Source organism: Eutrema salsugineum, unplaced genomic scaffold, assembly GCF_000478725.1.
Source record: "Eutrema salsugineum unplaced genomic scaffold, Eutsalg1_0 scaffold_1, whole genome shotgun sequence".
Lineage (NCBI taxonomy): Eukaryota > Viridiplantae > Streptophyta > Magnoliopsida > Brassicales > Brassicaceae > Eutrema > Eutrema salsugineum.
This window is the reverse complement of record NW_006256909.1, coordinates 10,066,549-10,090,673: the sequence shown is the minus strand read 5'-3', so window position 1 is coordinate 10,090,673 and position 24,125 is coordinate 10,066,549. Positions and strand designations below refer to the sequence as shown.

Here is a 24,125-nt window from a genome sequence, read left to right as displayed (position 1 = left end):
CATGCAGAAGCCGAGTTTCTTTAGTAGAAGAAAGATAAATATAGACAATAAAGGACTAGCAATCGACAGAATAAGCGGTGACTAAGCAGCATCTCTTTCTTGAAGGTTTCTTGATTTGCACCAAGAATCTTGGAAGATAAGAAGATTCCATCAGTTAGGTGACCTTTTCCTACTCTCCGATGAACAAGCTACCAGCGTAGTACAACTCTCTCTTTCCTTTCTTCTTTCTTTCCTTTTGCTTTAAGGAGATTTCTTGATTTGCGAATCGAAGTAAGCATCTCCGAGCCTCACAGATTTGAAGTAGCCAATAGTGAAGGCTGTTGGCTGACAGCCACTACCATCACCAATAGCACCATACACGATACAATTGGGCACAAGTCTCTTACGAGACCACGCCTCACACGAACACGGTAGACAACAAACCCCTGACGAAAAGAAACCAAAAGAGTTCAGCACAACACAGAGAAACCTAAAGTGAATGAAAAAGTTAAACAAAAATGTACAATTTTGATCCATTGCTTAGACAAAAAATGTATCAATCTTAGACAAGAGCAGATTCCACAGTAGATAAAGAGCTGCTCAGTCAGAAGATTGAATCGATGTAGCTGGTTTCAGGAAGTATTCCATCATGTTAACGCACACATCTCCTCTTAATTAGTAAAAAAAAAAGGAGAATGCGTACGTGTCAAGACACCGCTTGACCAGCAAATTTATCATTTTAAGGGCTTGATTCGAGACTAGATGAAACTAAACTACATTCAATTTATAAATTGATACACAAAAAGGTTAGAGAAGAAGAAGACCTGCTTGGCCTTGTAGCCGAGACGACGGGCTTATTCCTCCATAGCTCCGACACGTATTTTTACGCACCTAATCGTAAAAAAATCACATTTTTCATTAATTCACAAATTTGTATACAACCAAAATTAAATGAACATAACAGAAGCACAACAGAGAGAGAGAGATAGGAGAGTAGTGAGAGACATACCCATTGCGATTTCCGGCGTCGCAGTCACTTGTTTTTTCAAACTAGGTTTCTTCGTTTTAATAGATGATCCCATGGGGAGCTAGGGTTTCCCTCACATTGAGTGTGGCCCATTAGCTTTATTTATTGGGCCTTCGACACAACCATTGTTTCGTAGGGGCTCACTACTGATGAAAGATTAACAGAAAACCGTGTTTGGCAAAGGGCGTTATTACCTCTAATGAGTTTCTTATGAATATTTAATGAATTGATTTGTATCAAGAAACTATTAAAAGAAACCATGTTTTTTTAATGGTCCATTGGTAGAAACTTACATAAGTTTTTTGTAAGAAAAAAAAAATTATATTTTTTTTAATGGAAATAAAGACAATTAATTAAATTATTACATTATGAAATTAAAAAAAAAACAGAAACAACACAAACATACAATTGAAATGTAAACTTAAATTTTGTAATACAAACTTAATTGTTGGCTTCAGTACGTCCCAAATTTTTGCCAGACATGCTCCAACAAATCAGCCGATCATGCCGTGGTTTATTCCGAATATCATTTCGAATACCCATCATATTAGCAATGTTTGAGGGCATATACGTTAAATATGAGAGATCCACAGTTGAACTTCCGCTTCCTTCTCCATGTTCAAAATCTGAAAGATCAAAATGTCTGTATCTATCTCGTTCGTCTTCTACTATCATATTATGGAGTATGATACAAGCTCTCATAATCTTCCCTATTTTTGCTTTATCCCAAAAAAGAGCGGGATTTTTAACAACGGCGAAGCGAGCCTGTAAGACTCCAAAAGCACGTTCGACATCTTTTCGGTAGCCTTCTTGACGTTCAGCAAATAAGCATGACTTTGAATCTTGTGGAGCTGGTATAGATTGCACAAAAGTGGCCCATTTTGGATAGATACCATCTGTGAGATAGTATGCTAACTTATACTCCCGTCCGTTGACATAAAAATATACTCGCGGAGCTTTACCTTGTATTATATCATCAAAAACGGGAGATCGATCAAGAACGTTTAAATCATTTAATGTACCTGGAGGTCCAAAAAAGGCATGCCATATCCACAGATCATATGAAGCAACTGCCTCTAGAACGATAGTGGGTTTTCCTGAACCACGTGTATACTGGCTTTTCCAAGCCGTTGGACAATTCTTCCACTCCCAATGCATACAGTCGATGCTTCCTATCATTCCGGGAAATCCTCGTTGCTCTCCGAAATGAAGTAACCGTTGAAGATCCTCTGGGGTGGGTCTTCTTAAGTACTCATCACCGAACAAAATTTGCAGACTTGATCATTTATTTTCTGCCATCTTTGCTTGCATTGGATCGCCTCTATATTCTCACCAACACACTTTGAAGATGCTGAAAAATAAATGGCTATGCGCTTCCAAAAGGCAGTTGACTTCTGTTCATTTCCCACCACAGCATCCTTACTAGTGTTTAACCACGAGCTAATGAGAATAATATCATCACTCGGGCTCCACTGTCTTCTTTCCTTCTTTTCCACAACAGGTCATGCTTCACCGATGGATGCAGCACACAGAGGGGTTTCTTCAACAAAGCTTGATGGATATCCGCAAAAAACAGAATCTTGTTGACTGTTCAACAGTTCAACAAAGTTTGGGGTAGAAGAGAATGCCATTTGGTACAAGGAAAGATGAGAAGAAAAGACCAGAAGAAAAGATAAAAAGTTAAGAAGAAAAGATGAGAAGAAAATGATTAAAAGAAAAGATGAGAAGAAAAGAAGAGAAGTTTGAGGCAACTCGCTTTTGGGAATTGGTTGTGGAAATGGGTTAAGGGATTACAAGAAAAGATGAGAAGAAAGAGATGAAGCAAGACTCTTTTACGGAAAGAGGAAGAAGGAGAATCAAAAACAGAACAAAAAACAAGCACAAACTGAGAAGAAGAAGGAAAGAAAATATGATTATAAATAGAGGAAGCACTAGCTATGAAATAAACCAACGATGCAACATTAATGAAGGTAATGAAAAGGAACATTGAAAGAAGAAAACCATAAACGTTTTCCAGGGTTCATACCCCATTTAATATCATAAACCAACCTAATCTCAGCCATTACTCTACACTAAAGCAAAAAGAGGTATATTGAGTTGACATTTATCTAACACAGAATCAGCTTTCATTAACCACTTCCCTAAATCATTAAACCCTTTAAAACTATGAAAACTGAAGCAGCATTGATCAAGCCTCAACCACTCCATATCTAACTAGGCATTAATTGTCATCAACGAAACTAGAAGACTAACCTTAACCTTTGTAACGAGCAAAGAGAAGAGGAACCTTGGTTACGAGCATAGAGAAGAAGAACAGCAGGAGATAAACCTTTGGAGTAAGCAAAATCTGCAAAAACCATTAACCATATTATGAACCATCACCGAGCATGAACAATTTCAATCATGAACCATTTAGATCATGAACCATTAACTTAAGCTAAAAGAGATAGAAATAGATAGAGCATATGATCAAAAACGATTTACATATGATGAACCACATACCATTTACAGATCAACAACCATTTGCAGATCATGAACCGTTTACAATTTACAGATCAGAAAACCATTTAGAATGCATCGATTTAGAGACTAATTCAGAAAATAGATAGAAACGACATGCAAAACAGAGAGATCATTTAACTATTTCTAAGATTTACAAACGAAATCCTCGATGAAGAATACGAGGAAGAAGATGAAGAATCATAAACGAACAAAGAGGATGAAGAGGATGAAGAATCACTTATCTGTTAAATCGATGGAAAACAGATACAAGCCTCTGCATATCGGCGCCGGAGAAGAAGAGCATCGCCGGAGAAGAAATACATCTGTTTCGATAAAATAAGAAATTGTCGTGTTTTTTTGACCGACAAAATGAAAAATGGCCGTGTTTTTTTGACCGAAGAAAATGAAATTTAGCCGTGTTTTTTTTTAGCCACTCAGAAACTGCCACATACACAAGACGGATCGTTTCTACTAAACCCATAATTAAGATCGATCCCACTTATATTGGGTTTTTTTAATTAAATTTTATTTTTAAAAGGTCTCAAGAAACCAACAGGAAACCTGCAATAAAATGGTCTTACGGTTTCCCACTCTTTTTGTCACTAATTAACTCTTAAACCGACTTAGGTGATCTTCTAATAGAAGATAAATCATCATAAACCGTTACGGTTTCCGATTATAAACAGCAAAAATACGATAAGATAATTTAGGGAGAGTATCTCTTGGATACAAACAATACGACTGTTCTCTTCACAAACCCTAGATTTCGTGCGGTATCCATCGCTATTCTCCTCGATACATCAATTCTGTTGGTCGAGATCGTCTTCTCCATAAAAGTCTCACCGATTCTCAATTGATTGTATCCAGTGGTTTCGGTTTGGGTGCTTGGAGGATCTTCTGGATTGAAGCCAGGCGTTAAATTGGTTATCTTTTTGCGTGAAGATTCGGAGAAATCTATAGAGTAGCTGAGCTTTGTCCCTGCCAATTACTCGATTCGATTCAACAAGGGCGTTCTCGTTCCTGAGCTTGTGGGAAATTCTCCTTTGATCTGTAGATTCGGTGCTCGCGTCGTGAGAGGTTTCGTCTGTGGAATTTCGTGAAGCCAATTCAGAGAAGTACAGAAACCATATGAGTTTTCTCCTGTAGTTACTTTTTTTTTTTCTTCTTGGAAATCAATTTCTGGCCTTTTTTTAAATTTAAGGGAAGGCTGGATTTTGGGTTTTCAAAAACAGTAGATTCTTGTGTGTGTTTTGTTTCATTACATCATATCTAGTAATACATATATGTATATTTATTCATTATCAGATAAATCCAATGGCAATTTATTACAAGTTTAAGAGTGCGAGGGATTATGATACCATCTCCATGGATGGCCCTTTTATATCAGTTGGTTTACTCAAAGAAAGAATTTACGAAACAAAGCATTTAGGAAGTGGTAAAGACCTTGACATTGTCATCTCTAATGCCCAAACCAACGAAGGTTTGTCTTCCTCCTCCTTACGCCGCTATAGATATATAGAATTGAGTCGGGTGTTTTCTAGTTTCTCAAAGTATATGTAGATTTAAAGCATCTGCTATATATTTGGTTTTTCATCCCTGCATTGGTGTTGTTTAGTATCTAGCTGAAGTAAAACAAAAAAAAGGTGGCTGTGATGTGCCTGGTACTAAATTAATTTTGAATTGCTTGAAATGATGATGATGTGATGAAAGCATCAATCAAGTTTTGGATACTGTATTTTCTTTGAGTCAAATATGATTTTTGCTGAGGTTAAACTGTTCTTGATTGTGGTTGTGGTTGTGAATCATTAGAACGAGTTCTGCAGAATTTGATGCTTGATATTTTGCCTTTTAACTAGGACTTGTTTTTTCCCGCCATTATAAATGCAGCTTGTTGTCTTAATATATATTTTTCTTTCTGCAATTTCAGAATATCTGGATGAAGCAATGTTAATTCCAAAGAATACTTCTGTCCTAATTCGCCGGGTCCCTCGACCACCTCGCATCAGAATTATTACCCCACAAGAGTATTTTTTTTTTCCAATATCTATTATTCTATTCTTTAAGTACTCAGTTGCTTGGTTCAATCTTTTTGGCTCTATTTCCTTGGACATTATGAAGGGATTGAAAAACAAAATAAGCTGGGATTGCGTTATTAATATTGCACAGTTAAACCGGACCCTCGTGTGTAAATGATGTGAATATCTACGTTTTGCAGGCCGAGAGTCGAGGAGGAAGTGGAAAATGTTCAGACTGATATGAACAGTCTCATTGCTGTTGATGCATCTGCAGTGAGTTGTTTACGGCAATTCTTTCTTGGTTTTTGTTGGCATTGAGTTCGACTATCAAAGTATTAACTCACACCTTAACCGACGTTTAGGCTGAAGATGAGTTTGGAGAAGATTTTTATTCAATTCCTGCTCCCCCAGCTGTTCACTATAGTAACCCATGTCCTGATCCTGCACCAGCAGATGAGAAAGTAGATGAAGAAACCAAACTTAAGGCGTTAATTGACACTCCAGCATTAGACTGGCAGCAGTAAGTAGTCTTCTGAAACTGATTTTGTCATGGGAATTAGATCTTGACGATACATTCTTACTTCTTTTTCCATGTTACAGACAAGGTGCAGATGGTTTTGGCTCGGGCAGAGGTTATGGGAGGGGTAAGGCTGGAAGGATGGGTGGACGCGGTTTTGGTAATGATATTCCATCAATTAGTGTCCAAAAAATCTTTTTAATATTTCAGTAAATGGAAGATAATGAGACCGAGTATTTTTGTGTTGAGCAGGAATGGAAAGCAAAACGCCTCCACCAGGCTATGTTTGCCATCGTTGCGGTGTTGCTGGTATGTCAGATTTTAGGAATATTTTCTTATTTTGTTGATTATGGTTCTTATGCTGTGTCAAGTGTGTCTGGTTATAGCCTTGAAAAAAAACTGTGTTCTAAACATCTGTTTTCTGACTCAGGACATTTTATTCAGCACTGCGACACAAATGGCGATCCTAAATATGATGTTAAGAGAGTTAAGCAACCCACTGGTATCCCCAAGTCAATGCTGATGGCGACCCCAGATGGCTCTTATTCCTTGCCAAGTGGTGCGGTGGCAGTTCTGAAACCAAATGAGTACGTTGTGGCAAAATTAACATGGAGATTTTGTCATATGCTGCTTTTTCATATAAAATCAGTCTGAGTAATTTGTGTCAATTTAACAAATTTTTCAGGGATGCGTTTAAAAAGGAGATGGAGGGACTGCCATCAACAACACGTTCTGTCGGTGAACTTCCTCCTGAACTAAAATGTCCAATATGTAAAGAAGTAATGAGAGATGCTGCCCTGACGAGCAAATGCTGTTTCGAGAGCTTCTGTGACAAGTGTAAGTTCTCTTGTCAAATATGCAAATACATCTGATGCCTTTTATGTTGTGCAAAACTCTCTCTTCTTCAATCATTATCGATTACAAAACCTGGCTTTTTGACTGCAATAATCTACATTTCAGGTATCAGAGATCACATAATTGCAAAGTCGATGTGTGTTTGTGGAAAAAATGTACTAGCTGATGATCTTCTACCAAACAAGACCCTTAGGGATACTATAAACCGTATCTTAGAGTCTGGTAACAGTAGTGCTGAGAACGCTGGCAGTATGTGTCAACTCCAAGGTATTTCATTCTTATATTCTTTGTCTTTTATATTTATTTGTACCGGTCCATCGTTGGTAAACTACTGCAATGCGTAATAAATCTAGATATGGAGTCTGCACGTTGTCCACCTCCAAAGGCTCTGTCTCCTACTACATCTGCTACATCTAGAGGCGAAAGGAAACCAGCTCCCAGTAACAACAATGAGACTTCAACTCTAAAGCCGTCAATAGAAATAGCTGAGACCACAAGTGCCCCTAGGGCGTCTGCAGAAATAGTTACAGTGGAAAAGCCAGTTGATGCATCTGAAAACACTCGAGGATCCCTGAATGGCAACGAAGCAGCAGTTTCACTGGTGAATACGCAGGCCACCAAGGAAGAAATACAACAGCAGGTTGCTTCTGGAGAGCAAGGTAATCACTGGCTATCATTATCCACTTATGATATATAAAGAAGAGAGAATCACTTCTGAATAATAAATTACGTACATTGTTATTTGGCCATTAATAACTTCGGTAAAGTAATGCTTACTTTGATCATCACCAGGAAAAAAGAAGAAAAAGAAACCTCGGATGCCCGGAACTGGTAGCTATTTTTCCTATTTTGCTGAGGGCTACTCATCCTCTTTTTCCCCAGTGTATGTTAACTGTATGGAGATGCTTAACAGATTGTTTGTCTCTGTGATATGTTGCAGAAATGCAATGGAACCCTATGCCAGGTATAGCAGCCCCTGAATATATGATGCCCATGGGTCCAGGTCCCAGTAATCAGTACTTCAATGGTGTGCAACCCGGCTTCAACGGCGTTCAACCTGGGTTCAATGGCTTTCATCATGGTTTCAATGGGTTTACAGGCCCTTATCCTGGGGCAATGCCTCCTTATATAGGCTATGGAGTAAGCCCCATGGACATGTCATTTGGCGGGATGATGCATCCAGACCCTTTTGCTGCACAGGGCTTTGGGTTCCCTAATATACCACCACCTCATAGGTACTCACAAGCGAGACCTGCACTCTCATTATATAAATGGTTTGTAATTTTTTTCTTGTCTTTCCGTATAGCTATTATAATGAGCAGGGGACTTTTTGACTTGAGCAGGGACCTTGCGGAGATGGGGAATCGTATGAATCTCCAGCGTCCTATATTGGGGAGAGAGGAATTTGAAGCTAGGAAAGCTGAGATGAAAAGGAAGCGTGAAAACGAGAGACGGTCAGAAGAAGGGTATGGGCAATGCGCTTTCACTGCTTTTTCAGGCTCATATGTCTGCTGCTGCATCAGAGATTGTTAACTAATTGTTTTTTTCGTTTTTTTTGGTGTGGTACAGAGGGAATGTCTTCAGGGACGGCGAGAGCAGCAGAAACATAAACAACAACTCGGTAGCCTCTTCCTCACCCATGAAGCCAAAATCTGTATGTATCATTTTTGTTGTCTCAGTTCTCTCACTCACTCTTTCTTTATGCCAACTGGTCTGGCTTGCAAGAGACCGTTTTTTCTCAACACTATCATCTTTCTCGCGCTCTGCATTTATCAATATTACGTTAAGGAAAATAGGTTGATTCCACAATTGTTAAATAGGCGTCCGCTTTTTAAGTTATTGAGTTTAGGGGGGTAATAGACATACATTTAATAGACATGCTATAGGATGCATAAAGTGAAATGAAAGTTATTATTCCCCCAGAGTCAGTTTGGTCATAAAGTGAAGGTCGACTATAATCCCATAATATTTTTTTTGCCTATGATAGGTTCATAAGGAAAAATACGGATTTGTAGGTAGACTTTCTAATTTCAGGGATATTATGTGGATTAAATGTTTCATTTTCCACATTGGGACTAATAACATTTATTGTGTGAGTACAGAGTGTACAGACCAATAATATAACATGTTCCCCCGTTGTAGCCGTTAGAGTTCCTATATTATTTAAACAGATTTTAATTTTACAGTATAAATTTTTTTGTTGTATATTAAAATGTGATCTACTTCATTTTTAAAGTGAAAACTCAATGTTTATTACAAAAATCAATAGTAATCACAACAACTATTTTTATACTAAAATTTATATTTGTACATACTTGAGACTGAAATCCTTTGTCACCTTCACGTTTTAGGTTAAACCGAGACCTATAAAAAATAAAAGTTTTAGATTGGCTACAATGTTACGGGAAAAATGGGTTGGGTCTAATATATCTTTTATTGGGCCCAATACTCAAAATTTCGCTGTTCTGTTATATTTTATTAATTAACGAATATAATGGTGCCTTGTTGTTCAATGATCAGAGACAAGGGCCTCCGCCACCGATCCCGGATTCCGACCGTCGCAGGCGATCGGAGAGATTATCACCAGAGCATCAGTCATCGCGGCATAGGGCCAGCTCTCCTCCTCGAGTATCTAGAAGGAAATCTGAGCGTGATCGTCACCACGACCTCGATTCAGAACACGATCGCCATCGCGATTGCCGGGATGATGATCGACGCCACCGAGAGTCAGATAGCAAGCACCGTAAGAGATCCGAGAAGCCATCATCGGAGGCTACGAAATCAGAGATCGATGATGATAAGCACAAGTCCAGCGTATTCGCTCGGATAAGCTTTCGGGAGGAGGAGGAGGAATCTTCTGGCAAACAACGAAAAACGACGAGGTCTTCTCCAGCGCCTGAGACTTCGGTTCGTCGTCATAGTCGGAGGGAAACAGAGTCGGTAGAATACGGTTCCAGTGATGATGAAGACAGACATTTCAAGAGGAAGCCATCAAGGTACGAGCGGTCTCCGTCGGTGGCAGCAGTTTCCGACGTCGGCGATGAGCATTTCCGCCACTCGAAGCGGTCAAAAGGAGAAAGATGGCGGGCTTGATCCTTGTTGCACTTGGAACTTGGAAGAACGATGAGTCAGATTCATACATTGACTGAAACGCCCTTCATCATCTGGATGGAAAGGAAGCCATGGCATGGTGAATGACGAGAATGCCCTCTTACTCTTGAGGTCAAGGATTAATGATCTGGAATTAAAGAAAAAGACATTCTGTATTCGGATGTTTTGTGTAATTAGAAATGGGTTTTCTCACTATTTTCTGCTTTTGTTTAGAACGACTGATGTTGCTCTTGTATGACTTTTAATCTTATCAAATATATTCACTTAAGCATTTTATGATTTATTTAATATCAAACTACAAGTTTTTTATTAGAATAATATACAGTAGTTATTTTTTATTTATATGTATTTTGGCAAGTTTTCTGTTAAACCGTTATCGGAAGTATAACCAGTTGAAGTATTTTCCCCAATCTGATTTTAGATAGCTCAGAGTTTTATCTTAGAAAAAGGACCACGAAAAGTGTAAAACTATGAGTAATGTATAACTGAAAGTCTGAAACCTTCCCCAATACGATTTCACCCGCTATGATATTTTATGTAAATATTTGCTCAAGCCTGAGCAACTATTATTCATTGCTCTCTTTCAGACAGTTTCTGTTTGCCTTAAAACATCCACTACCAAAGCATTTAAAAAATATTTTGTTACACATGACCAATCTACTGCAACAACACTAGTTTCTGCAACCGAACAGAAGAAACCCTCTCTAAGTTTTCACATTTCGGTAAGGATCAAAGAAGATGCAATCACAACGTATGCAAGGAATAAGAATAATCCTATCTGAACCAATAACCTTGGATTTTCTCTCATGTTTGGGGACGTCACCGACCTGTATAAAAGAAAAAGCTTTGTGAGTCCTAATTTCAATATATAGTTCTTCCTTTTACAATAAAAGCAATAGTTATACTCAAGAGGAGAGATTGATTCCTCTAACCTTGCGATTCGCTGGGAGAGCCGATGAAACGGTAGACTTTGGATGAACACAATGCCTGGTCCCGTCAGGGTCGCTGTTACTATGTTATCACCCTTTTTGATCAAATACAGAAGATTGTAGAGACGTAAAATGGATTTAGATCGACAAGTTTAACAAAAGCAAAGATGTAGAAACATTTTGATAGGAATGGAAAAGGGGAAAAATGCAGCGTACCCCAAACACTGCCCGTCTTACAGATGGCGAATGGTATTTGATACGGAAATTGATCGAGGGAGTGAGTGCGGCGATGCAAGAAACGTCAATGGTGAGAACTTCTCCCACCTCCAGGTTTTTCTGTACAGCTTATGAAAGCAAATGGAGTAGGATCAGTTTATTTTTTCAGGTTATAAGGCCTAAACTAAATGAGCATCATGTTGAGATAAACCTTAACTTCATACCAGAGCCACCTGCAATGATAAATGCGAGACCCTGGCCAGATAGCCTTTGTCTCAGAAACCCCTGTAACAACGAATAAGTGATATAACTCTTTTAAGTTTTGAATCAAGTGTGTAAAAGGCCAATGCAATGTCTAGTTTTCCTTACCTCAACGCCAGCCGCAGCAATGTTTCTAGCTCTATGTCTCTGGTAAACAGTGTTTACGACCTTCACATCGTGGACAGAACAGAGAAATGCATCTGGCTACACAACAAGAAGAAAAGGCCACATTGAATGGGGAGGAAAAAGCTGAAAGCTATACACAGACAAAGAAAATATTGATTTCTGGAGAATCTATATATACATAACAAAAAAGTTTGATGGTTTTTTGGTTCATCAGCTCTACCTGGCATAGGATGTCACCACCAAACATTGCCAAATCAACCTTCAAGGAAAGAACCGAAAAACACATAAGAATGAGACCAGAATGTAATATTAAGGATCATACTTGATAATACGGAAGAAAATTATGAAAAGCTAGGATCACACTAACTGGGAGTATCCTTGCCAAAGAAGGTGCAGCGATACCGACAAATCCATCGCTTTGCCCAGTGTTACGAAGAACTACACTGCTAACACTCTTGCCTAAAATCCACTGTACAACTCCAACTTCTTGTTCAGGGGTATAAGTATTCTCCATCTCAATGGAGCCAGACATGTAGCACACTGAACCTACAGCACCATATCTAATCAAGTTTTAACCCAACAGATGTTACAAAAGTTGAAATGGCTAATCACATCAAGGAGAAAAGACAATTCTGGCGAATTTTATAGAGACTGGAAAAATTACCAGGCTTAGCAATGACCTTCTCCTGTGGTTTCAACATTATCTGACACCAAAATACTCAAATGGGTTAGCAAACTTGAGGATATGGCAAATAAACACAAAAATAAGGAGGCTTCAAACCAATGTCGACCTACCTGAACAACCTGTGCTTCACCACCCAGAATCTGGAAAGGTGTAATTGTCTCTTCTTGGCTCTGCATCACATTGACCACTTGTGAGATTATGCACTTACAGACAAAACTGAAGAGTTCAATTAAAAAAACTTGTCGTTATCACAATACGTTATTCATGAAACGAAAACAAAAACCAACACCTAAACATGGAAGGATCCCAAAATTATAACTTTTTTGGCGAAGAAGTATATTTGAACACTAGCCTTTTCGACAGTGCAGACAAATAAATAAAAAGAATCTCAGAGTTAGAAGACAAAAACCTGATAGACATAAGGCTGAAATGGAGTAGAGAAAAACGGAGCAGCCATGGCGGTGGAAACCGCGAAAGATCTTAAACCAAAACCTCCGACTCAGTGATTCCGAATTAATCTGGAAATTCAATAGAATTTTGATACGAAATCGTCCGTGTCGATGCGAAAACGATGAGATTGCAGATCCAAATATCCGATAACACCGTCGTAGCAAACCTCCAGGCCGAAAATGTTCGCGGTGGATGTGACCGACGGTAACTAACCACCGATTAAATTCGCTTAAATCGGCCTTTAGCACTCTGGAGCTACGCGTGGATTCTGCTAACGTGGAAAGATCTCATTGGTCGTAGAGTACCTAGTCGACGCAGATTTTAAATCCGGTTTAATATGATTTAGATTCTTATCAAAAGACAAAACCGGTTGAAAGACATTGGTACAATTTCCATTATAGTCTAAACCGATTTAATTTAAATTAGGAAACCACATTCCTACCGCCATAAAAAAAAAAAGGAAATTCACATTAATGAAACAGTCCCACATCGCTTAGAAACAACGAGGGAGGTCGGCGATATCCCTTATAAATACACGTTTTACAAACCTTGGGAACGATTATGTTTGCGAACGAGATACCAATAACAGACATGACAGGGAAAGGTTCTTTACAAAACTATGACGAAATATTCAGTAGCAATGAGATGATGTGGTTTATTGACGATACCAATGTCTATCGTTTGCAAGTGTCATTCAAAAACCTGACAACAAAGCCAATCAATGGCGCAGTTTTTATCGTCAATCCAAGAACAGGACAGCTGTTCGTGAAGGTTATCCATGCAAGCTTTTGGGCTGGTCACAAGTGTCTTCTTGGTCTGCTAGCTAAATGGATAGCAGCAGAAGAAGTTGCTACACTTGTGCGGTCTCTCCCCTTTGAAGCACAACCAAAACAAGTTATCGTGAACCGTAAAGCAATGTATGATCCCGTTCAGTTACACTTGCTGGATTTCCCTAACATTGTCATCAAGGGAAGCGAGATGCAGCTTCCATTCCAGGCTTGGTTCAAGATTGACAAGTTGCGTGATCTGATTTCGAATGCCACTGAGCCGAGTATGTTCCTCTTCAACATCTATGATGATTGGTTGTCGAGTAATTCTTCTTACACTGCTTTCTCAAGACTCATTCTCATCCTTCGTGCTCTTCATGTCAGCGTTGACAAGGCTAAGTTGTTATTGAAGCCCGACGAGTCTGTTGTCACTCAGACGAATTACATCTGGCCTTCTTTCACTAACGAGCACTGGTTAAAGGGTCGAGGTTGCTCTTAGAGACCTCGTCCTTTCTGACTACGCTAAGAAGAATAGGGTTGACACGTCGGCTCTGACACGGTTTGAGATTAGAGATATTATACTTGGAGCTGAGATTCGTGAGAAACAGGCCAAGCAAGTGAGACAGCTTAGTACAAGAATTGAATATAGCTTGAAACTCGGAGATCCCAAGGACTACTATGACAGTGAGGAGGATGGTGACTTCAGCGAGAGAGATGGTGAGGACACTTTTGCTTGATTTCTAAACTATTTTACTGCTTTTTTTGGTTTTGCTTGATTTTAAACTATTCAACTGCATTTTTGGTTTTGCTTTTACCTTTATTGCACTACAGAGAACTTATAAGAATCATATGTACTAATAATTGAGAATTAAGAACCTGATTTACTGTCCTTTACATTGCTCTGGTATTTGTCTTTTTGTTTCAGCTTAGATATTATCACCTTGTGGGCCTATTTTTTTTCCAAGCAATGGATCTTATATTGGACCTGTGACCTGACGTTTTACTAAGGTCTGATGTATTTATACGATTGAAGTGGTTTGTTAATTCTTAGTCTTTCTCCTCTTTTTTTCCTTGCGTAGATCTTTTTATGCTTGTTTCTGATCTATTGTTATCTCAAGGACCAAGTTGCTTATGGTTTATGATCATAAATACTTGCAGGTGACATTGCCAAAAAGGTTCACTGATGTCCTCTGCTTACCTCTAGGATTTCGATTGAGAACAGGTTTACTTAACATCTCTCTTTTGCAAAGTCCTCTTTTGGCTGGCTGCCTCTTTCTTTCTTTCTATTTTCCTCTTTTTACTACAGAGTCTTGTATTTTGGATATAGGTAAGGGTTTGTATGTTGTGTAGGAATTAGGGAGATTTCAATGTGATTTTAGTGTGTCTGTGTAAATACTGAACCACAGAGCAACTAGTGAGACATGTTGGAGAAAGCAGGACGTGTGAGAGAGATATTGCAGAAAATCAAGTAAGCTGTTGAATTACAAAGCCTATCTGTTATGCATCCAATCCAAGTTTTGAACTTTTGATATTGGGACAATGGTGTTTCACTTTGCAGCAAGTTCCTGAGAACAGACCTAGGTTGCTAACCGAAGTGATCTCGCAGCTAGCATTCGTAATTCGGAGCAAAATTGCGGTTATTGGTGTCTATATTGTTGTTTTCTCATGTGAGTATATGTGCTTTCTTTTTCCCTCTCTATGTTTACCATTTGGTATAGGCTGATAATCTTGATTGTGAGTCTAGCAAGTGTTTTGATATTTCATAAGCCTTTGTCATTGCTTTTCAGTGAATCCAAGTCTATTTAGTCCATTACTCGCAGTTAGATTCTGTGCATAGTATTTTAATGGCGGTAGCAATCTGATTTCACAGGAGACATCTACAAACAAAACTCATAAAAGCCTCAACCTTTACAAAACTCACTAAGCTGCAACACCCAAGTCCCCATCTCACGCAGTCTCAGGCTGGTTTAGCCAGAGCCGTTCGTTGTGTGAATCACCAAAAAGAAACAAGGTGGCTTTATTCTATTACTAGAAAACTACACAGTTTCCCAAAGAACCCAACAACACAAAACGATCCAAAAGCAAAACCCCAAAGCCTATTTTCATAACCACAACCTCTAAGTGAAGACAGCTGACAGATCTATATCTATCCGAATCCCAGCAAAACTTAACCAAATGCTAGCGTCTATTACTCCAGATGAACACTGCAAGCTTTGGGTAATCAAGCAGATGAATCCAAATCGGAAATAGAAAAACCAGTCTGAGTTCAACTACTACAAGCATTGAATTTCCTCATCATCTCTACACTATCAGCTATTGTCGACCCCGCAGTACCAACGAAACCTAGTGACGCACAACTGCAAACAGCTTCCTCTATGTAAAGCTGCACATTGGATACTTCACGAGGAGAACAATGGTTCTGCATCTTTTTGATACTGTCCAGACTCATAGGAATAGACCCAAATTTCTGGCCGTGACCAGCAGATGCAAGCTCCCGTTGTGTTCGCAATACTACTTCATCTTGTTCCCTCAGGAAGTGGAGCTTAAAATTCGTAGAGTTGTTAGACAAATCACCCAAGTAAGTTCCGGTCCAGTTGCTTTCAGGAAGGTCCGTCATTACAAACACATGAACTGGACCTGGATTCTTTATGGTCAAAGATTCCAGCTTCTGGCTTAAACCCATAAACGTGCTCTCCCTGTGGTTCTTGAACTGGCCATCAAGCAGTCTAAGCTGCGCGCAGACAAACGGCGCCTTTATGGTTTCCGAGGCAAATTTCTTGCCCGCACTCATGATCTCTCGAACAAAAGGAAGGAAATCGACCTTCTTAATCAAAGACTTTATCTCTGGAACACTTGAAGATTTGTGGAAATCGATATACAATTCAGAGCCTTTGTATGGAGCCGTGAATAAGCTCCCAAATGCCATAATAGCTACAGACTCAGCTTCTGTACCACCTCCAAGACTCTTATACACATCTCGTCGCCTTCTAACGTAAGATATTTTCTTTTTCTTCTTAAGCTTCTCGTCAGGCTGAAAGGAATCTAATTTTCCATCAGAATCTCCATTTCTATACGTCCAAACAGTGGTTCTGCAATCTTCATCCACGGCATACAAACACTTATCTACATTACCACGAACTCCAGATAACAGATAGCCACACTGTTTCAAAGATTCATAAGCCTGAGACTGTTCAGATAATTCACCAGAGCATAGAGTCTCCAAGTCAACACCACACAGTAGAGATGCAAAGAACCTGAGATCAATGACTCGAACAGCCGAAGAAGATACCAGCGACGAAATGTCTACAATATCAGCTATCGAAACGTACCTGTAAAACACCAAAATTCGTCAGCCAATTAATTCCCAAATCACAAACGAAAACAAGAGACTTTGTACATGAATGAAACTAACAAAAAGGGGACACAAGTAAATGAACGAAATCGCTAAGCTAAGAGCGAGTGCGCTTGACCTGCCAGTTCTAAGAAGCTCAATAGAATGATTCCAAACTGAGACTCGTATCTCGCTCGGGCTCAAAACCCTAAATTTCGGACAGCTACCGAGAGCGACGGCGTGATGATCCAGCACCGGAGGAACAATCAGAGTCCGATTAAGGATTCCCGCCATTAGAACAGCATTCTTGAATTCCGACAGCTGGTTACTGAATCCACTGTGTGGAGCGTACCAGAGAAATCTCTGCCCTAGAAGAGTTCGTGATAGTATCTCGGATCTGCACTGAGGGAATTGGACGGATCCAGAAAAGGCAGAGATCGAGAAGAGTGATTTGGGTATCTCGGAGTAGGTGATGAAGAAGACGAACACGAACAAAACAGCAAGTAGAGAGAAGGAGCAAAGACATATGGCCGATTTGTTGGTTTGCTTCTTCCTGTTCGGCCATGGACGCGGGCTTGGTCTACTGGGATTGAAGAAGCTGTTCATATTTTGCTCTTTAGATTGTTTAGACGCAATCATTTGTGTATTGTTTTGTTCGAGTGTCGACGCTAATAAAACGGTGCGTATTTGGATTTTGGGCCTATCTAACTTTCTATGTTGGGCTTAGCCACATCTAAAGCCCAAAATCCATCACAGAAATAAATAACATGTTAACCAGGTCCTACCTTAGTTATGTACATTTGTGGATTGTGGTTATGAGTAAACTGAAAATAAAAATCAGCAGGATACTGCCATCTTCACTTTCATGAAACTTAATATATAAATTCTAAAAGGCAAAGCAGTTTTACTACACCTTTGAACGAAATTAAGGATGATGCTAAACCAAGTCAAAGGCAAAGGCCAATAAGATTTAACATTAGTTTTAACATTATTTTTCTTCTCCCACCTAATAAACAAAGCTGAACTAAGCAGTTAAAACGAACCTAATAAAACAATCTTATTTTTGAAGTTAAATATAACCAAGAACAAACCCGAGAGCCCAGCCCTGGGTCCTGTCTGCCAATTTGTCATTGTTGATAGAGTCATATGTTAACGACAGCGAGTTCACTTGGCTACGCCTAAACCTGAGAGACCATTGCATCAGCAGATCTTTAAACAGCATGAATCACAGTGTTCATGTCCGAACCACCACTGGCTGGATTTGGATGAAACGCTGATTGCCTCGAAGACGACCCTCCAGCGAGATTCAATGAAACAGACTGTTCTGATACACCGTTTTGGCTCGACTCCCCAAGGCTGAGCTGAGACATACCAAGAAGTTGATCGACGTTAATAGGGGCAGCTTTTGAATGAACAGCTGTTGGCCTGAGGATCTCGTGAGTCTCTTCCTTTGTCGGCTCGGTAACATACGCAGCAGACCATACAGGGAACGGGAATGGGTAGAATGGTGAGAAGTAAGTCGGATACAGTACAGGGAATGAACCAGTTGGTTGTAGCTGCGTTTGGATGGTGTCTTCTGGTCTGAAAGAAGCAGAAACTGTTAAAGTTGGTGGCTCCTCACCACTAGAGTTGGTGGAGTTCATGGATTCACACTCTTCCGTTTCCAGGATCAATGGTGCCGGAACAGACTCAGTGTCCTGCATTTGTGTTTCCACAGGAATATCCTCGGCTCCCAGTTCTTGAGAATCCATGAGAACCTCTGTTACCTGCAAAGAAAATTATCGTATAAGGAGAATAACAATAAAATGAGATAAATCAGAGGAGACTAAACTAACCTCATCAGGAATCATATCAAAGAGACTAGAACGTCTCTTGCGGCGAGACACATTGGATTGTCTGATGAAATACTTCTGAGCGTGACTAGCAACTTGAGTAGGTGTCCTCGTTGTCACATAGTTCCTGGAGATTCCTCGCCAATCGCCTTTTCCCAGCTTCTGTAGACCCAATAAGAACATCCTATGCTCCTCTTCTGTCCACGGATTTCCTAAACGATATTCATTTACAAAACAATCATATCATCAAATCCATAAAAAAGCCAGATAATTTTTAATGTTTCCCACAAAAAAGTAACCTGAAACTCATATGACATAATTGAGATATATCTTTTGTTTATTGCAATCAACAAAGTGACAAGTACACAGTTCCGATTCACCATTGTTCTACTAAACATTAAATTGGCATCAAAGAAGATTATTAACTCGTTAGAACAATATCTCAAAAGGGACAAACTTGATAACGAGACTGACATCATCAATATGTATAACACAAACATCAACGCATAGGGGGAATCAGAAGCTAGATACCTTTCTTTCTCTCGCGGCTAGAAGAAGAGCCGGGAACAAAATCCTCGGAGGCGTAACCGTCGCCGACGCCGTGGTCCGGGCCATCACCGGGAGAATCCGACCCGATTCCGCCAAGCCCACTCAATCCGGATCCAGAGCAGTGGCTGAGATTACCCATACTTGCGCTTTTTCGGATCGAACCCTCTGTGAGCCGAACACCGAAGAGCTTAACCCCACGATTCGGACATGTACGTGAGTTGTGTCCATTTTGATTGCAGTGAGAGCAACGGCGAGTCATATCCGATAAGGATTTCGTTATCCTAATCGGATCTGGTCGTGCTCGATTCGGGTCCTCCGCCGTCGATCGGATCGATGGTAATCTCGGAAGCACAGAATCTGATGAAATGGGAAGAGAGAGAGACAGTTTATAAAGGGGTTTTATCTTGTCGGAATTATTACATAAATTAAAAATAATATCTGACGTGTCGCAGGTAGATTTTTCATTTCCTTATTTCCGCTGACTTCTAGTCAAAGCAATTATCATTTTTTTCTTTAGAAGACCTTTGAATTGAATTAGTATTACTTCTTGTAGACTATTAATTCCTTATTTTTTCTGTACAAATGGTTGCAGTTATTCTCATAAAATATTCGTAAATTTGACTAAAGACAAATGGGTGTAACTTGTGATAGTGTTATCATTGTGACACCATCCATTTGAAATTAAATTACCACAATACATGATTGATTGTTGACACATAAACAAATTATATTGATTTTAATTATTTAATATATTATGTGAAAAGCTGATTTAAAGACTAACAAATCAATACTTTTTATTAATCTTTTTATCAACAACTTGCATTATTCTACTATAATATTTTGTCGTCATTATTCTACTGTACGTAAATTCATGTGAAGGTGGGATTTTTTTTCATGTGAATATGGTTCTCATTTAGAAATACAATATTTCCAGAATTTTTTGTGTTTTTGTTAAAAATATTTCTTGAATTTTACAACGTAATCATCATAAAACTCACATCTATTAACTGTTACAACTTACAAGTAACAACTTGGACGAGTTCACGATATGTTTATTTATATGGTCGAAGCACGGACGTGTCTTATTAGGAGTGAATGGATTTAGATAAGTAGGACCCACTTATCTCGGCCACGTGGTCACAAGTAAAACGACTAATTAGAAAAGCACTAACGTATATGACTTTCGTCGGACCTGATAGGATCCCACGAGAAGTGTCACGTGTCTCCTTCTTACCGTATTCCAAACTCAAAGTCCAATTTTAGGTGTCTCTAAACTTCATTTCATTAAGCCCACCTTCATGTTTAAGATTATTGGGCCTGTGCAGTTCGGCCCTGTGAAAGTTAAGTGTAGTTTAGTTTTGACCACTTGCTTGAGCTACAAGAAACTGATGGATACGCTAATTCTGTGCGTTTAGTAAAAAGAAAGGCTTTCGTATGTGAATAAGAAGCCCATCGAGTTATCGGCCTGGCATAAATTTTCAAAAGTAACAAAAAGCTCATTAATCGGCCTACAAAAACAAGATTGCCCCGAAACTTGTTCAGCCTTAACCATAAAATAATGTAAATCTAATTAAGAATGTTGCCATCTATGACTATATTATGTATCTCAATTTTGACCCAAAGCTTTTTTAAATTTCGTCGTCGGCAACATTAAGAACTACAAAACGTTACGAACACAAAACATCTTATCGATTAGCATTTTAGCACATGATTCAACATTGACACGAAAAAACTCATTATTTTGTTTGGTCGCTACTCCAATGACAAAACAAACATAATTCTATCCATTTAAGTAACGCCATTAAGTTCTTTGGTCAATTTATTAGCCAATTAATTTTTAGGAGATACGTATAACTAAAGTATATGGTGTTTGAAATTCATAGCATGCCAAAGTAATGAAGATTCTTAAAAGCTTCTATAGAAGTATATAGTTAAAATCGTTTAACACAACTTTGTGTTATTTATTAGATCGTTTGACTATAGAAGGGTGAAGTAATAATTAACTCTCTGTTTTTGTAAATTTTCATAAAACCTTACAAATAAAATCCATATTATATTATTAAGTTTAAGTATACAAATCTGCTGTCAAAAACTAAAAATGGTATAAAATTTAACATTTTTCCCAAAAAAAAAAAGTTCAAGGATACTACTTAATAAGGTCTGATAATAATTAGGGTAAGAAAAAAAGACCAGTAACAAAATTAATTTAGAGAAGAAATACTTGAAAGAAAGAGGAAGAAGAATCATACATACAAAACACATAATTGGAAACATACGCATGCACCCGTTTCCGTAATCTCCTTCGTCGTTTTCTAGATCTCTTTGCTTCTCTGCTCTCTTGCTTCTTCTTCTTCTAGGGTTTTTGGTCTCTGTCTCTCTCTCTCTCTATACGCGCAGGTTAAATCATCTCACAAGTATAGCTTTTGTTACAATCCCGTCCAATGTCTGCTTCGAAGTCTCTCAATGGTTTCTCTTCTCTCACCCGTGGAGCTCAAGTCTCTACCATGACTGATTTGAACCCCAAATCAGAGGCGAAATCGGAGAGGACTACATCTCCATCGGCGGAGACGGTGGCGGTTTCCAACCGAACGGTGGCTTCAAGGTCGAGTCGTCAACCGCGGCTCTCTTTCTCCACCTTAGCTCCGTCGTCCGAGAACGATTACCCGAGGAGGAAACTGAAATCCGATGCCACCGAAGAGACGCCGCCGCAGAGAGAGGAAGTTCCGGTGTCGGTGAAGGCGGGAGAAGAAGCGGAGGAGGAGGAAGAGGAGGGTTTGAAGAGGACTTGGAATCTCCGGCCGAGGAAGGCTTGCGGCGGTTTGAAGAATGGAAACGGCGTGTTCCCGGCGGAGACGTGCGGCGGAGGAGTTACGGAGGCGAAGAATCAGAAAGCAGGCGGAGTAATGGAGCCGAAATCGAACAGGCAGAGAGGAATCCCGGCGGAATCTCCCGGATTAGGCGGCGTTGAGGTAGCGAACGAGAATCACAGGCTCTGGGTCGCTCTTTCTCGAGACGAGATCGAAGAAGACGTGTTCAGCATGAGCGGAAGCAGGCCATCTCGCCGGCCACGAAAGAGGAGCAAGACGTTGCAGAAACATCTCGATGTAACTCACACCATGTGTTCGACGAATTGCCTCACACAAAATAAAGTTTATGTTTTTATTTAAGTCTCTCGTTTCATTATCTTAGATCATTGATTAGAAATGTCTGCGATGATGATTTAGGTTATCTTCCCTGGATTGTGTCTTGTGGGGATGAATGCTGATTGCTTCAGAGTATCCAATTCTCCGGCTAAGGTGCGTACAATTCACTTTCTTGATCCGATTAGGCTTGGATCAATTACATTGATTAGTAGATTTTAAAAACTAGAAGCAATTCGAGACCTTTTGCTAATATGGTGCTTATGAAGATACAGTAAACCCATATTTGCATTCATTAGCTTAGTGTTACTGTATCTTTATGTTGTAATATCAATCAATGACTAGGAACCCTTAACAGTGATTGCGTTTCATTTGCAGCGATGATCGGCCTATATAGGCAAAAGAATATTTTGGTGAAGGAAAAAAAGGTGAAGTCATATCCCTGATTGAAACTTATCAATTTCTTGTTTATGGTAATGTCGTAATGTTAGCCTTTGCTTGATCTTTTGAGCTTTGGGCTTAATTTAGTTGGGAACTTGTTTTTGGTTTGTTGCAGGGTAGATAGGTTTGCTGGTGACATGGTCTAGTTTCAAGATACACAACAGTAAAAGATAGGAGGAGGAAATATCTCAGAGACCTGTTCTTGTCTCATATCAAACTTAGTATTAACAAAGTAATAAGTAAATATGGGTAAGTTCACAAAATATATCTATATATATAAAGAGCGAGAGAGAGGGTTCGATTTTGAGTTATTGATAATGAAATGCAAAAAAAAAAAAAAATATATATATATATATATGGTTAGTCTTATGCTTTGTAGTTAAATCTAATGGCAGAAGAAATTTTATTTCGTTATGCTCTTTTTTTTTTCTTCTGTAAACTGCCAAAGCAAAACAACAACCCATATGAAAGGTTTATTAAACCATATATAACTCTTATTAATATAGAGTTAAAAACTGATCAGACTCATAAGTATTTAAGCACAATAAGGTTCTTAAGAGAGAGCATTAAAACCTGCAGTTTGAAGCTAAAGGTCGGGTAAATGTAAATTTAACGAAACCACAGGTCAGGTTGATTAGTATCTGATAACATTGTTGAGTGGAAACAGCTATGATCGATAATATCACGTAATTGAAGGAATAAGGTTGAGCTTGAACGAAAGCAAATTCACTAAAATCTATGGGATTGTCAATGAATTCTTGAGAGATAAAATAAGCTCAAAATATAATAGTTGTGCATAAGTTTATAGTTAAAACGCAAATGAATCTGTGACAAATGTTACGAGTGATATGTGGCTCCCATATGTGAGACTGTGAAGTAGACCACTTTGAAGTTTAGAGCATATTGCTGATTAATTGTTGATGGTTTCAGATCTGATAGACCCCATTTCTGATACTTGGGATACACCTAGAATGAGGAAATCTTAAGGACATGTGTGTGGATATTATGGCATATATGAAGTACAAGGAATGGCAAACTTTTTAATTTGATTGATCGAATGCTTCCTTCAATAGAGATTGCACAAAATAAACATGGTTTCAAACCCGGAATTGTGGCCAACTTTTGCGATAGAGCTTTAAGATTGGAAGAGTTTAAAGGACCAATTCATCGATTTTGAGCTCTTTTACGAATATAGAAGCAATAATATCAAACTGAAACTCCTTACTCGTAGTGCCTGAAATAAAGGTTCATTGTTTTCTTTTGTAATGATTAATGACAGAGCTTTCTCACCATCTAAGAAGAATGATGGATTATATGCAAAGAAATTACGTTCATATTTAACCAATGATTAGAAGATTGAAGACGAAGAGGACGAGTAAAGAAGCTTACAGC

General features: G+C 39.0%; 6 protein-coding genes and 1 long non-coding RNA gene across 9 annotated transcripts; 3 read left to right on the top strand and 4 right to left on the bottom strand.

Moving 5' to 3' along the window:
• Positions 1 to 5: 5 nt before the first annotated feature.
• Positions 6 to 1,031, bottom strand: LOC18030011. The gene is made up of 3 exons (XR_002896891.1): positions 989 to 1,031; positions 804 to 870; positions 6 to 425 (listed from the first exon to the last, which is right to left on the bottom strand). It is a non-coding gene; the product is annotated as an uncharacterized LOC18030011 (long non-coding RNA).
• Positions 1,032 to 4,208: 3,177 nt separating this feature from the next.
• Positions 4,209 to 10,275, top strand: LOC18030010 (E3 ubiquitin ligase PARAQUAT TOLERANCE 3). 2 transcript variants are annotated; one of them, XM_024148950.1, is made up of 16 exons: positions 4,209 to 4,623; positions 4,814 to 4,988; positions 5,436 to 5,532; positions 5,724 to 5,796; positions 5,886 to 6,043; positions 6,124 to 6,200; positions 6,293 to 6,349; positions 6,471 to 6,627; positions 6,726 to 6,877; positions 7,001 to 7,162; positions 7,249 to 7,554; positions 7,688 to 7,726; positions 7,836 to 8,130; positions 8,239 to 8,361; positions 8,465 to 8,516; positions 9,416 to 10,275. In XM_024148950.1, exons 2-16 carry the CDS (start codon positions 4,823 to 4,825, stop codon positions 9,986 to 9,988), a joined length of 2,487 nt encoding a protein of 828 aa, XP_024004718.1. In that variant the 5' UTR covers positions 4,209 to 4,623; positions 4,814 to 4,822; the 3' UTR covers positions 9,989 to 10,275. The 2 variants fall into 2 exon arrangements, with proteins under 2 accessions (XP_024004718.1, XP_024004717.1); XM_024148949.1 differs by having other exon boundaries at positions 8,465 to 8,549.
• A 251-nt stretch (positions 10,276 to 10,526) lies between these two features.
• Positions 10,527 to 12,876, bottom strand: LOC18030009. 2 transcript variants are annotated; one of them, XM_006414170.2, is made up of 10 exons: positions 12,633 to 12,876; positions 12,334 to 12,393; positions 12,203 to 12,242; positions 11,906 to 12,084; positions 11,759 to 11,797; positions 11,521 to 11,616; positions 11,376 to 11,436; positions 11,152 to 11,279; positions 10,939 to 11,030; positions 10,527 to 10,833 (listed from the first exon to the last, which is right to left on the bottom strand). In XM_006414170.2, exons 1-10 carry the CDS (start codon positions 12,678 to 12,680, stop codon positions 10,719 to 10,721), a joined length of 858 nt encoding a protein of 285 aa, XP_006414233.1. In that variant the 5' UTR covers positions 12,681 to 12,876; the 3' UTR covers positions 10,527 to 10,718. The 2 variants fall into 2 exon arrangements, with proteins under 2 accessions (XP_006414233.1, XP_024004351.1); XM_024148583.1 differs by having other exon boundaries at positions 11,906 to 12,098; positions 12,633 to 12,868.
• A 420-nt stretch (positions 12,877 to 13,296) lies between these two features.
• LOC18030008 (pre-mRNA-processing-splicing factor 8A) lies at positions 13,297 to 13,949 on the top strand. Its single transcript, XM_024148584.1, has 2 exons — positions 13,297 to 13,724; positions 13,825 to 13,949. Exons 1-2 carry the CDS (start codon positions 13,319 to 13,321, stop codon positions 13,848 to 13,850), a joined length of 432 nt encoding a protein of 143 aa, XP_024004352.1. The 5' UTR covers positions 13,297 to 13,318; the 3' UTR covers positions 13,851 to 13,949.
• Positions 13,950 to 15,316: 1,367 nt separating this feature from the next.
• LOC18030007 (O-fucosyltransferase 30) lies at positions 15,317 to 17,411 on the bottom strand. Its single transcript, XM_006414168.2, has 2 exons — positions 16,911 to 17,411; positions 15,317 to 16,769 (listed from the first exon to the last, which is right to left on the bottom strand). The coding sequence occupies exons 1-2, from the start codon at positions 17,408 to 17,410 to the stop codon at positions 15,707 to 15,709; spliced, it is 1,563 nt and encodes a 520-aa protein (XP_006414231.2). The 5' UTR covers position 17,411; the 3' UTR covers positions 15,317 to 15,706.
• A 366-nt stretch (positions 17,412 to 17,777) lies between these two features.
• On the bottom strand, positions 17,778 to 19,508 carry LOC18030006 (transcription factor KUA1). The gene is made up of 3 exons (XM_024148582.1): positions 19,135 to 19,508; positions 18,607 to 18,815; positions 17,778 to 18,537 (listed from the first exon to the last, which is right to left on the bottom strand). Exons 1-3 carry the CDS (start codon positions 19,409 to 19,411, stop codon positions 17,983 to 17,985), a joined length of 1,041 nt encoding a protein of 346 aa, XP_024004350.1. The 5' UTR covers positions 19,412 to 19,508; the 3' UTR covers positions 17,778 to 17,982.
• Positions 19,509 to 21,424: 1,916 nt separating this feature from the next.
• LOC18030005 (anion exchange protein 3) lies at positions 21,425 to 22,704 on the top strand. Its single transcript, XM_024149663.1, has 3 exons — positions 21,425 to 22,256; positions 22,377 to 22,448; positions 22,671 to 22,704. Exons 1-3 carry the CDS (start codon positions 21,594 to 21,596, stop codon positions 22,674 to 22,676), a joined length of 741 nt encoding a protein of 246 aa, XP_024005431.1. The 5' UTR covers positions 21,425 to 21,593; the 3' UTR covers positions 22,677 to 22,704.
• Positions 22,705 to 24,125: the final 1,421 nt, after the last annotated feature.

Bases quoted from the DNA above. Each gene is read 5' to 3' on its own strand.
- LOC18030007 (XM_006414168.2), bottom strand. From the start codon at position 17,410: ATGATTGCGTCTAAACAATCTAAAGAGCAAAATATGAACAGCTTCTTC. The intron at 16,770-16,910 runs GTCAAGCGCACT...GGTGTTTTACAG, and splicing joins GAGCTTCTTAGAACTGGCAG to GTACGTTTCGATAGCTGATA.
- LOC18030006 (XM_024148582.1), bottom strand. From the start codon at position 19,411: ATGACTCGCCGTTGCTCTCACTGCAATCAAAATGGACACAACTCACGT. The intron at 18,816-19,134 runs GTATCTAGCTTC...AATATCGTTTAG, and splicing joins TAGCCGCGAGAGAAAGAAAG to GAAATCCGTGGACAGAAGAG. The intron at 18,538-18,606 runs GTTAGTTTAGTC...TTTTCTTTGCAG, and splicing joins TTGATATGATTCCTGATGAG to GTAACAGAGGTTCTCATGGA.
- LOC18030010 (XM_024148949.1), top strand. From the start codon at position 4,823: ATGGCAATTTATTACAAGTTTAAGAGTGCGAGGGATTATGATACCATC. The intron at 5,533-5,723 runs GTATTTTTTTTT...TACGTTTTGCAG, and splicing joins AGAATTATTACCCCACAAGA to GCCGAGAGTCGAGGAGGAAG. The intron at 7,163-7,248 runs GTATTTCATTCT...TAATAAATCTAG, and splicing joins CAGTATGTGTCAACTCCAAG to ATATGGAGTCTGCACGTTGT.
- LOC18030009 (XM_006414170.2), bottom strand. From the start codon at position 12,680: ATGGCTGCTCCGTTTTTCTCTACTCCATTTCAGCCTTATGTCTATCAG. The intron at 12,394-12,632 runs GTTTTTGTCTTC...AATGTGATGCAG, and splicing joins TTCAGCCTTATGTCTATCAG to AGCCAAGAAGAGACAATTAC. The intron at 11,617-11,758 runs GTAGAGCTGATG...CTTGTTGTGTAG, and splicing joins GTGGTGACATCCTATGCCAG to CCAGATGCATTTCTCTGTTC.
- LOC18030005 (XM_024149663.1), top strand. From the start codon at position 21,594: ATGTCTGCTTCGAAGTCTCTCAATGGTTTCTCTTCTCTCACCCGTGGA. The intron at 22,257-22,376 runs GTAACTCACACC...ATGATGATTTAG, and splicing joins CGTTGCAGAAACATCTCGAT to GTTATCTTCCCTGGATTGTG.
- LOC18030008 (XM_024148584.1), top strand. From the start codon at position 13,319: ATGATGTGGTTTATTGACGATACCAATGTCTATCGTTTGCAAGTGTCA. The intron at 13,725-13,824 runs GTATGTTCCTCT...TCTTCATGTCAG, and splicing joins TTCGAATGCCACTGAGCCGA to CGTTGACAAGGCTAAGTTGT.